Here is an 11,803-nt window from a genome sequence, read left to right as displayed (position 1 = left end):
GCATCAGCAAAGAATCTATTTCATTCAGTTTAGTTTTACTCAATACTTTTCAAATTATCCCCATCCCACCAGTTGGGCCCGCCCCAAAGAAACAATGGTTTATACCGACTGTGACAAAGAAAGTTAATTTATTTCACTGTATTGTGTAATACAGAATGTTGCGTAAACAGAAATTTATTAGGTTAGAATCAAAATGTAAACCTCCCCCACCCTCATTCAGATCTGGCGTTTGGAATTATTTTGGTTTTCATGTGACGTATGACCCTGAAGGTAAGCACCTCGTGGACTAAAGTAAAACAGTATGTTGGATGTGCCACGCAATGCTCAATTACATGGGTGGGAATTAGTGTGTTAGCACAGTTAGCTCGTTAACGTGTTGGCCGTCTAGCCCCAAGCAGGGGTAGCTCGTTAACGGAGATTTGCCATGTTGTGGCGTTAACATCATTTCAACGAGATTAACGCTGACAGCACTAGTGGGAACACAACGAATATGACTGCACATTTACGCCGACATCATCCTAGTGCAAAGACAAGTGGAAGCACAAAAAACAACAAGCATGCATGCTACAAACTTTACCCGAGTCATTTAGACCGCCGTTAGCACATGATTCTCCTTATGGGGACCTGATATGTTTAATATTGTGGCGAGCTCAGACAAGGAGGAGACGGAGGTATCGTTTGGTCTTGCTTCCCGTGAGCTAGCCAGGGAGCACAGCCGTTTATTGACATCTGTAGAAGAACACTGCCGCTAGCTAACTGCTCAGCGCGGCAACAGCACAGCAACAACAACAACAACAACACCACCACCACCACACAGAGCGCCCTCTGACCCCGGAAGGACACACCGTCGCAGCGAGAGGGCGTCACCCGTCACTATGGCAACATAAACAAAACATAACTGTACAAACAGAACCCCGAACAGCCCTGACCCGCTACAATATGCTGCTAAGAATATAGCCCAGAAGAAGCGTATAGTATAGCTTTTATTTTGGAAAGAGCCATTTCTCTGTAATAAACTCTCTTTTCCAAAGATGAGTGATTCCTGAATCAGATACAGGTGTTACCGCGCCAGATCCGCGGCCCCGAGCCGTAGTAAGGAAACCTCTGGTAGTTACTTGAAGGTTCCGTAACTGACTCGTAGCCGGCAACAGCTTACTATACAGGTCAACTCCGCTAGCAAAAAGATCGAAGGAGGCGTAGGAAACTGCTTCACCGAACTTTATTTCTTCTCTAAGGCACGAACACCGCGTACAGTGGGCTGAAACAGTTTACTCACAGCGAGCATCGCCGACACAACTCTGGCTGTCGAGGGAGTTATTATATTCCTTTTATTCATTTTCTTTTTGTCTCTTCTGTAGCTAACCGTTACTTTTTCCCCTTCTCCGCTCTCTCTCTTCACACACACACCAGGCAGTCCCGCTACACACATCCCGAATACATTTCCCATCAGGCTTCATCCTTAAAGGGCCATGCCTGTAACGCAGGGCTTACAAAATCGCTAGCCCGACGTCCCGGGGCTAGCGATTTTTCCAGTCGTACTACCAAAATCTATCTCTGCCCTGCCCGTCGGGCTATTGTAGGAAGGAGAAATATATGTCAATGCTTTTGCATTCTTTCGGAAATGTAGCTGGGTAATTATGTCATTGGCATCGGTGAGCCACTGTCAATATGTGACATATTGAAATCGCGTTTGAATTTGCGCTTGTTTTTTGCTTTCACTTTGCAATCGCGCGAACTGTGTATAGAGAGCGACAGCACTGATTGGTGAGTGATGATAATTTGCGCACCAATTCCTCTGACATCATCTTATCAATCGTTAGCTTACTATGCAAACATGACAAGTGAAATCTCCCGCAGCAAGCTTAAACATATGAGAGGTTGATCGCGCAGAGAATCGCTGACCGTTATGTGTGTGTGTGTGTGTGTGTGTGTGTGTGTGTGTGTGTGTGTGTGTGTGTGTGTGTGTGTGTGTGTGTGTGTGTAAAAGCAGCAGGATATATATTTTAGTTCTGCTGAGCCAAATAAGAGAGGTCAGGGTGAAGAAGTGACAGCCAAAGAAAAGCTTACCACAAAACGGAAAAGTTATGACAAATCAGACTATAAGGCAAAAAAGTGCAGCTTTATGGTTTCATGGACAAAAGAATTTCTGTGGCTGCAATATGACGAGCTATATAACCGGGGCTGCACATAAGTGGTCCGCAGGTGCACATAAGTGGTCCGCAGGTGCGCATTCGCTGTCAAAAAAAAACAAAAAAAAACGCGCACAAGATATGAAGTTGCAACGCGTGTTTGCATACATAAGATTTTCTGGAGGAGGACAGACATTTGTTTAAAACTCTTAAAGATGTCGAAGAAGCTCCTTTAAGCAATTACTTTGGTGTTCTCTACCTCCAAAGAAATGTCAGAAGGAGTCCGAACCACAAAAGAAGCGCGTATTCTCGGAAAAGTGGTTGCAGGAGGTGAGCTGGCTTCAAACAAATGATGAACGCACAGAGATGTGGTGCAGAATGTGCCGTGAAAATCCCACTCTAGCGGACAAAAACAGTGCTTTTTATATGGACGCAAACGGGCATTGCAACTTCTTATCTGGTGCGCGCGTCTTTTATTTTGACAGCGAATGCGCACATGCGGACCACTTATGTGCACCCGTGTAAATAACATAATGTTCTGCCGGGTGTGTTGTTGGTTTTCTCTCGATTTCTGAATCGACAAGCGCCTTTGTTACTGGGACCAGTCATTTTAAGAAAGGCCCCCATTAGAAGCCATGAGAAATGCAAGAAATGCATTATTGCTCAGTCTGCAATATCTTTCCCAGAACAAAAACCAATTGCAAATAACATACTAAAAATAAACCTGAAAAATCTGTTTATAACAGCGTACTATGTTGCAAAGAGTGAACTACCACTGGCAAAATTTAGCAGTCTTTGCAAACTTCAAAAAGCAAATGGCCTAGATCTTGGTTCCACTTGTCTCTTACCCGTGACTTCAGCGGAAATTTCAAATTCAGGATCTGACACAGACTGATTCATGTCCTACACAGTTCTTACAAGTTCATAGAAATTTCTGTTCAATTAGAACCAAGTATTTGAGTTGATGATTTTTATACAATGTTGTAATTTGTTTTTCAACAATTTTTTGATTAATGTTTTGTTTCCTTTACAATATTATACTTTAATGTATAATATTGTAAAGGAAACAAAACAGGAAACAAAACATCAATCAAAAAATTGCTCTCTTTTTTACTTACATTTATTTTGGGCTACCAAAAACTGAAGAGTCCCTGCCCGAAGGGCTACCAGGGATTTTGAAATTTTGAGAGCCCTGAGATATATTTATTTTTTAAATTACTTTTGTTTCAGCAACATTAAATTTAAAAATGTACTTTTGAGTTAAAATATATATTTATAATTTTAATAAATGACAAATTAAAAAGGCATGAACATTTTTTTTGTATCGAAAAAATATCGAACCGTGACACCAAAGTATCGAACCGAACCGAACCGTGAATTTTGTGTATCGTTGCACCCCTAGTAGATATATATAAACATGTGGTCTTTTTGAGCTTTTCTTTAATTACTAAAGAAAGACACAAAGCTAAACAAAAAAAGCAAAATTAATCAATGTTTCAACACCCTATAATGATATGAAATATTTATATAAGCAGTCGTACACAAAATTGGTAGACAGCTGTTTTATGTATAATTCATTATATTGTCCATATAATGGTACACTTGTAGTAAAATAAACCTTATCACTACATATCACAAGCATATCTCTACCAAGCACAACAAGATTTATGTCATACTTTGTGCTACACTGAGCAGAGTCTTCATAACATGTAGCTATATCTCTCATGGTCAATATAAATAGAAAATCTACAAGGAATAAGATTGCAGGTATAAAGCAAGGCAAACATTGTGTAAGCTATTAAAACATCTCGTGGCATGAAATCACTGAAGTGCTTAAGCTGTACAACTGGGATACTTTAAATACAGATTATCATTAGTTGGATACATTTAATTTCAATTTTTAAAAATGAATTCTTTCGCTTTAGGAAGTATTAGGTGTGAAAATTTGTTTTTCTTATTTTGGTTAAAGTTTGAAAGAAGAAAATAATGGCTAAAAAAATCAGTAAGAATGTTCTCTAAAGTTTGTTAGAGAGTTTACTCCTTTTCTCCTTCACAAAATTCAATGTTTCAATGTGGAGCTGTCACAAACGGGAGGAAATCTCTGCCAACTGACTTACTGTTAATTGATTTCGTATGATATTAATACCATTCCATGTCAGTGTTTTGGGGTAAATCTTCTGCTACCATTACAAACATTAAAGGTGAAATAGCACATCTTTGTCTTATCTCCCCTTTTGATTTCAAACCTTGACCTAAATGTACTAAGCCATCTATTACATTCTGATTAACTTGAGGAACATATGTCTGCAACCAAAGCGAGGCAAGTTTTTATTATGAAAAGTTGATCAACACAAAGGCTTTATAAAAATCCATAATTAAAATAAATCCCCCTTCATTAAAAAAAGCACTGTAGTCAAGCAGGTCTAAAACAAAGAAGGAGAAGGTGTTCTGGACACACTTCACTGTATGGTTGGACTTTAGTCCCGTGTCAAACTGAATGAATCACGTCACATCCTGTAAGAGAAACTAGCTGTTTCCCTATGTGAAAGAGAAAAGGAAAAAGCTTAACAAGAGGAAGCACTCTCTCTGTCTGTTGGCTTTTTGGCTCACATCTCTGAGAATCTGCCTGGTTTTGTAATCCAGAGTCGACCATGAAGTTCCGTGTGCAGCAGACTTTCTGCTTCTTGATGTTCGTTTTATTCCTCTGTGTTGTTGCAGACCTTCAGGGTGAGTAGGTGAAAACAGTTCTTTGCAAAATGACCTTTGTCACAACACTTAAGTTACGTGTAATTTATGCTTTTGTGTTTGTGTATCGTACAGGCAGTGCATGTTTTTATTACACGAGTCTCTCTTTGAAAAATATCTGCATAAATCTGGCAGCTGCAATCAATCATCCCTGAGTGGTATTATGGCAGTAATAATTATAATAAAAACAGAAGCAATTCGGACCACACTGTTAATTTCATTACACTGTAGCTGTATATTAGACATGATTTAAAATAAAATGAACATAAGGTTAACTTTACGTTGCACCTGCACTTCGTTCAAAGGTGAAAGATTGGAGATAACCAGGCTAGGTGTGCTGATAGGAGAGGATTGAAGATAACTTTTCAGTAGGACAGGGTGCAAGTGTTATTAAGCAAATTTCTTTTTTGCTGACTTCATGCTGTTAAAGAATAAATGGAGTATTGCAGTGACTGTGAATAAACAGAAACAGATCTCATGCTCAACTCTGCTTTTTTACCAGGATAATTGTAGACACCACCCAACAAAGAATGTTTATGGTAAAAATAAATAAATGAATTAGCAAGTAGCCTTTTTCAAATTAATGATGACATATCACAGCTGGTTAGATTATTTAAATGTCTGGTTTAAACCAAAACATTATCATTTAGTGCTTTAGTTAGCGCCCTCACTATAAAGATGGGGATTAATTGTCCACAGCAAAAGCTAAACTTTTCCCTTGATTTCTAAAAGTATTGACTTTACTTACACAAGTGACCAGTTAATAAACTTCCTGACTTTTTTCTCTTTTGATCACCTACATGATATAGTGAACTCTGAGTTTTAGTTCTTTCACATGGTTTCATATGACTGTATCACATATAGTCTTCATAAAAATAAGGTACTGCCAGGATTCAAATATTGAATATTTTGAGGAATTTAGTTATAATTTTTAAGTGCTTTTTCTCTAAGTATTTTTAAACCATTCATCAAATTGTTGACTAGTTTTTCTTTTGATGACGTTACCAGAACCAGATATTGCATATTTTGAGAAATTTGGTATGTCTGTTATAATTTCAAAGCACGTTTGAATGGAAGATTTAATTTTTTTAATTATAAAGTTTTATGTTATGATTCTCACTGATTTCTAATATCCTGACAGCACCTGTAGTCCGCACAAAGCTCGGGAGCCTGAAAGGTGAGTATGTGAGTGTGAAAGGGAAGGAGACTGGCGTCCATGCCTACCTGGGTGTCCCATTTGCCAAACCACCCCTCGGCCCTTCCTTGAGACTGGCTCCACCTCAGCCTGTAGGAGGATGGGAAGGAGTAAGAGATGCCACTAAACAGCCACCAATGTAAGAAACATGTGGTTCAACACACTTTGAGAAATGATTGGCTTTATTTGTATCATTAACATTGTCTCTCTTTAAGGTGCATTCAGTCTAAAGAAACTGTTTTGGATCTGGTTGATAAACTCGGTACAGCACTGGTGGAAATACCAGACATCTCTGAAGACTGTCTTTACCTCAACATTTACGCTCCTGCAAACAGAGCTAAAAATGCCAAGCTCCCAGTAAGAACCTTTTGCTGTAGATTATGAGGGATGCCTAATCACAGTCTCAATAAAGAGACCCATCTTCAGAACTCAATTGTACATTTTATCATCTAAAATGTAAACTTAAGTGTTTTTGTTTGTTTAACGTTTACATTTATGAAGATTAGTTATTGTAGCTTGACTGAGACTCCAAAAGATCCTCTAATCTTTGACAGAATGCTCTTTTATTGTTCTGTCCAGGTCATGGTCTGGATTCATGGTGGGGGCTTTGCGCTGGGATCAGCTTCAACATATGATGGCTCTGCCTTGGCTGCTTACCAGGACGTGGTTGTGGTTCTGATCCAGTATCGCTTGGGACTTCTGGGTTTTCTCAGGTAAATAAACTCCATCCATCCATAATCTCTCCAACAGGTCTGCCCTGTGGCCTCCTCCTAGTGGGAGACTGTGAGTACATATCGCCTCACCCAGGAGGTGTCCAGGAGGCATCCTAATCAGATGTCTGAACCCCCTTAACTCAAACTCCTTTAGATGTGGAGCGGCTCTACTCTGAGCCCCTCCCGAATGGCCAAACTCCTCACCCCATCTCTAAGAGAGAAGCCAGTCACCCTTGGGAGAAAGCTCATTGCCACAGCACCAATCTGTCCATAAAAATTATGAACAGAATCTGTAATAAATGCAGCCCTGGTGGAGTCCAGTACACATGAGGAACAATTCCGATTTATTGCCGGCATTGCAAACCAAGCGCTTGCAACAGTTGTAGAAGGACAGAATGAATAAAAACAACGGGACTGATACCCCATACTCCTGAAGCATCTCACACAAGATCTACTCTTACAGACACAATCAAATGCCTTCTCCAAGTCCACACAACAAATGTAGGCTGGTTGGGTGAACTCCCATACACCCCACCATATCCTTGAGATGATAAAGAGCTGTGTTGCGCACCCAGGAGGAAAACCACATTGTTTCTCCTGTACTAGAGGTTTGACTAACTCACAGACTCCTCTTTCCAGCAGCCTGGCATAGGATTTTCTGTGGAGGCTGAGGAGTGCGATTCCCATATAATTGAGCACACCCTCTTATCCCCCTTCTTGAAGATGGGAAGCACAACCCAGGTCTGCCAATTCAGAGGTACAGCCCCAGATCTCAACGCAACACTGTAGAGGCATCTCAACCAAGATAGCCCTACAACATCGGAACTCAGGGTGAACCTCATCCACCCCAGGGGCCCTACCACCAAGGAGTTGTTTAACTGCTTCAGTAACCTCGCTCCTGGTTTTAAGATAAGATAAGATAAGATAACCTTTATTAGTCCCACACGTGGGAAATTTGTTTTGTCACAGCAGGAAGTGGACAGTGCAAAAGTTATGAGGCAAAAATTAGAATACAATAAGAATAAATATAGTACACAACTGTACAGAATAGAATAAAATAAAATACTATATACAGTAGAATAAAATAAAATAAATATACAATAAGATAAAAATAGAATACAAATACAAATACTATATACAACTGAGTAAAAATACAACGATGACAGAAAGGATTATTGCACTTAGTATTATTGCATATGTATGGATGTGTGTGCTTGATCAGTTAAAGTCTTTATTATGGAGTCTGACAGCAGTGGGGAGGAAAGACCTTCGAAATCTCTCCGTCCCACACCGTGGGTGCCGCAGTCTCCCACTGAAGGAGCTGCTCAGTGCTGTCACAGTCTGCTGCATGGGGTGGGAGATGTTGTCCAACAGGGATGACAGCTTAGCCGCCGTTCTCCTGTCACTCACCACCTCCACTGGGTCCAGAGGGCATCCTAGAACAGAGCTGGCCCTTCGGATCACCCTGTTCAGTCTCTTCCTGTCCCCAGCAGAGATGCTGCCGCCCCAGCAGACCACGCCATAAAAGATAGCAGAAGCCACAACAGAGTCATAGAATTTCTTCAGGAGTGGGCCCTCCACTGCATGAGTATCTTCAGTCGAAGTCAGCAACACTCCACCCACACTATACACAGTGTTGGTAAAGCTCCTGTCCAGGATACTGGTTCCAGAGCCCAAGATATGCATTGAGGTGAGCCTGACTTTATCTGTCTGGTACCTCTCAATCTCACACAATATCTCAGGCTCCTTCCCCAATACAGGCGACGTTTCATGTCTCCATCGCCAGCCTCAGTAGACAGGCATCGGTCTGCCAGTGTCTCCACCCTTGGCCACCACTGGCACACATTGCACCCGACCCCTACAGTGCCTCCAATCTCCCTTGTTCAGGCCGCCCCAAGCTGACCCCATGTGCTGAGGCCCAGCCCCCAGGTTCCCACCATCAGGTGCCATCCCCAAACCTGGCTCCAGGGTGGGGCCCCAGTAACCCACTCCCAGGCAGGGTAAACTGTTGGCTCACAGTGTATAAACATAGCTTAATAATTTTTTTTACTCCCTTACCCTGTCAGTCAGGTTCAACAAATATGTGGAAGTGGGATATGCTACTATTCCCCAAATGGACAAATGAGATCCAGTAGCGAGTTTCAGTAGTGACTTACTGGCAGGAGCTGGTTGTGCCAGCTGCTGCCAATAACCTACAATAAAAAACCTACAATAGAATTGTCTTGTGAAAAGATATTTCATTTAGGAAAAATACATTATAAAAATGGCATTTTGATCTATCAGCACTGGAGATGAGCACATTTCAGGGAACTTTGGCCTGCTGGACCAGGTTGAAGCTCTCAAGTGGATCCAGCAGCACATTCACAACTTTGGAGGAGACCCAGGATTAGTTACTATATTTGGAGAGTCTGCTGGTGGAGTGAGCGTGTCTCTTCTGGTAAGAATCTACAGTTAGAGGAACTTTATATAAACCTTTTCACTCTAGAACAAAAATTAATATTTGATGTGTTACTTGAATCACCAGCTCCTGTCACCACTGTCTGATGGGCTGTTTCACCGTGCTATTGCTGAGAGTGGCACAGCTGCAATGAATGTACTTATGGCAAATGATCCTCTACCAATGGCGCAGGTTAATTATCCATATTCATCTTTTTTGGAGGGTTAAAAACATTTTTGTATCACAGAATAATGAGAATATTAAAATGGATTTGTTTTGACAAATATTTGACATTCATATTATACATTTCACCTCAGGCAGTTGCAAATGCATCTGGCTGCAGTCTTGAAAGCACAAAGAAGATCAGTGACTGCATGAGAAACCTTGATATTGATACTATAGTGGGTTTTACACAGGTGAGGTAATGGGTGCAAACATGATAGAGAATGATTATTATGACTTCTACAATATTTCTTTGAAACCTTTGATTTCTCCCTCAGCTCTGTTCATGCTATCACATCTTTCACTTTTGTACATTTTATTTTCTCAAGGATCCAAATTTGAGAATTCAAGTAAATGTTGATGGACATTTCCTGACTAAACCTGTGGATGAGCTGTTTCGTAAACATGAACTCCATGCTGTTCCATTCATGACTGGTGTCAATAATGATGAAGGTGGATGGATGCTTGCATCAGTAAGTGTCACAGGAACATGTAAATAAAAAGCTCCATGATCTCAATGTAGTTTGTTGTTGTTTTGTAATGTTGAAAAAAAAGTAATTTGGCTTGGTATTTCCTTAGTTTTTTGCTCCCCAAAACTGGACAGAAGGACTAGATCGAGAATTTCTTTTGAACATGGTTTCCTTCTTCTACCCCGACGTAAGGCAGACACCACTTGATGTTACAATATTACTGTCCCCGACCTGCTCGAGCTTCTTTGATTGATGTGTTGCTTATTTCTTTAAGCCTAAAGCAGCATTTATCAGAGATGTGATAGCTGATGAATATATCGGAAATGGTGACGACCGTGTGAAAAACAGAGATGGGTACACTGAGATGCTTGGAGATTTGTTTTTCACCATTCCAGCGATCAAAGCTGCTAATGCTCACAGAGGTAATTTAATTTGTTTAATAAAAGATTATACAAATCTGTTTAAAACCCAACACTTGATATTTACTGTGACACACTTTCATTAACAAATATCACACACATTCGTCTAATTCCAGATGCAGGCGCTCCTGTATACCTGTATGAGTACCAACATCCTCCCAAATTCCTGCAGCAGAAAAGGCCGAGCTTTGTCGGGACTGACCATGCGGATGAAATTTTTACAGTTTTGGGATTTTGCTTCACAACTACCCATGTTAGGTTATCTGGTAAGGCTTTACAAAAACTCTACCTTAGTGCTCGATCTGTTTTGTTTTGTTGATTGAAAAATGTTTTGCAACATGATCGTTTTAGATCCGTGCCCTGAGGATGAAGAACAGTTGAGCAAGATCATGATGAGCTACTGGGGGAACTTTGCTCGCACAGGGTAGGAATTTCCAAATGTTGTAAATTTCACATTTCACACTTTTAATTGAATAACAAATGTATGTGTGTTTAGATCTCCTAATGGGCACAACCTTGTCCACTGGCCAAAGTATGGAGCAGAAGAAAAGTACCTGGCGATTGGTTTAAAAAAGCAGGTAACTGCTCAGCACCTGAAGAAGGAGCGCTTTGTCTTCCTGACTCAGACCGTCCCAGAGAAGATCAAACAGCATGAGGAAAATGCAGAACGCAGCGAGCTGTAGAAAACTCACATCTGGTCTCTGCTCCATCAATTTTAAAGTAATTACACTAAACCAGGGGTAGGCAAATTTAGGCCTCAAGTGCTGGTGTCCTGCAGGTTTTAGATGTGTCCTTGATCCAACACAGCTGATGCAAATGGTCAAATGACCCCCTCAACATGTCTTGAAGTTCTTCAGAGGCCTGGTAATGAACTAATGATTTGATTTAGGTGTGTTGACCCAGGGGGACTTCTAAAACCTGCAGGACACCAGCCCTTGAGGCCTGGAGTTGGCTACCCCTGGACTAAACCATAATTCCCTTATCAAAAGGTCTTGTGAGGACCATCCATATTCTAATGTGATTTTTTTTTTCAATTAATTGAATCCAGAGTATCAGGGTATTTTAAATCTAGTACTGTAAACATAAGTTTTGTAAAACATTTATAAAATAAAAAGTTTTGACAAACCAATTTTGCAGCATTTTGTTTGTTTGTGACCTGTGCTTCTTTTACCTGAAAAGTTAGCACTCCATTCCCTCAAACATCCTATCAGATTAATTAGATAAAACTTTACTAATCCCTAAAGTGGGTTCTTCCCGGAAAATTCAGTTCAGTTTTTTCTTACATTTTCTCTTGTGTGCATTCAACCTTCAGAAGTCCTCCCGAGCAACTGTGGCAACACCTCTGTGTCTGTGTGGGTCATGAGAAATGCAATGCAAGCAAAAACAACTGCACTTGTATTAATTACTGTATCATAGTTCAAGAGCCTGTGACACAGCATGTGCTCATATGAATAAACTTGTAACCAAATTCAC

At 40.6% G+C, this 11,803-nt stretch overlaps 1 protein-coding gene across 1 annotated transcript; it reads left to right on the top strand.

Annotated features, from left to right (window-relative positions):
* The first annotated feature begins 211 nt into the window (after window positions 1-211).
* On the top strand, window positions 212-11,459 carry LOC309711231 (fatty acyl-CoA hydrolase precursor, medium chain-like). The gene is made up of 14 exons (XM_082541395.1): window positions 212-270; window positions 4,773-4,856; window positions 6,016-6,208; window positions 6,285-6,426; window positions 6,649-6,782; window positions 9,066-9,219; window positions 9,307-9,411; window positions 9,537-9,635; window positions 9,771-9,914; window positions 10,021-10,098; window positions 10,186-10,333; window positions 10,447-10,596; window positions 10,682-10,754; window positions 10,827-11,459. Exons 2-14 carry the CDS (start codon window positions 4,781-4,783, stop codon window positions 11,011-11,013), a joined length of 1,683 nt encoding a protein of 560 aa, XP_082397521.1. The 5' UTR covers window positions 212-270; window positions 4,773-4,780; the 3' UTR covers window positions 11,014-11,459.
* Window positions 11,460-11,803: the final 344 nt, after the last annotated feature.

The sequence above is a fragment of the Aulonocara stuartgranti genome (genome assembly GCF_965226115.1).
Source record: "Aulonocara stuartgranti genome assembly, chromosome: 7".
In the NCBI taxonomy this organism is placed as follows: Eukaryota; Metazoa; Chordata; class Actinopteri; order Cichliformes; family Cichlidae; genus Aulonocara; species Aulonocara stuartgranti.
This window is presented reverse-complemented; position numbering and strand designations above follow the sequence as displayed.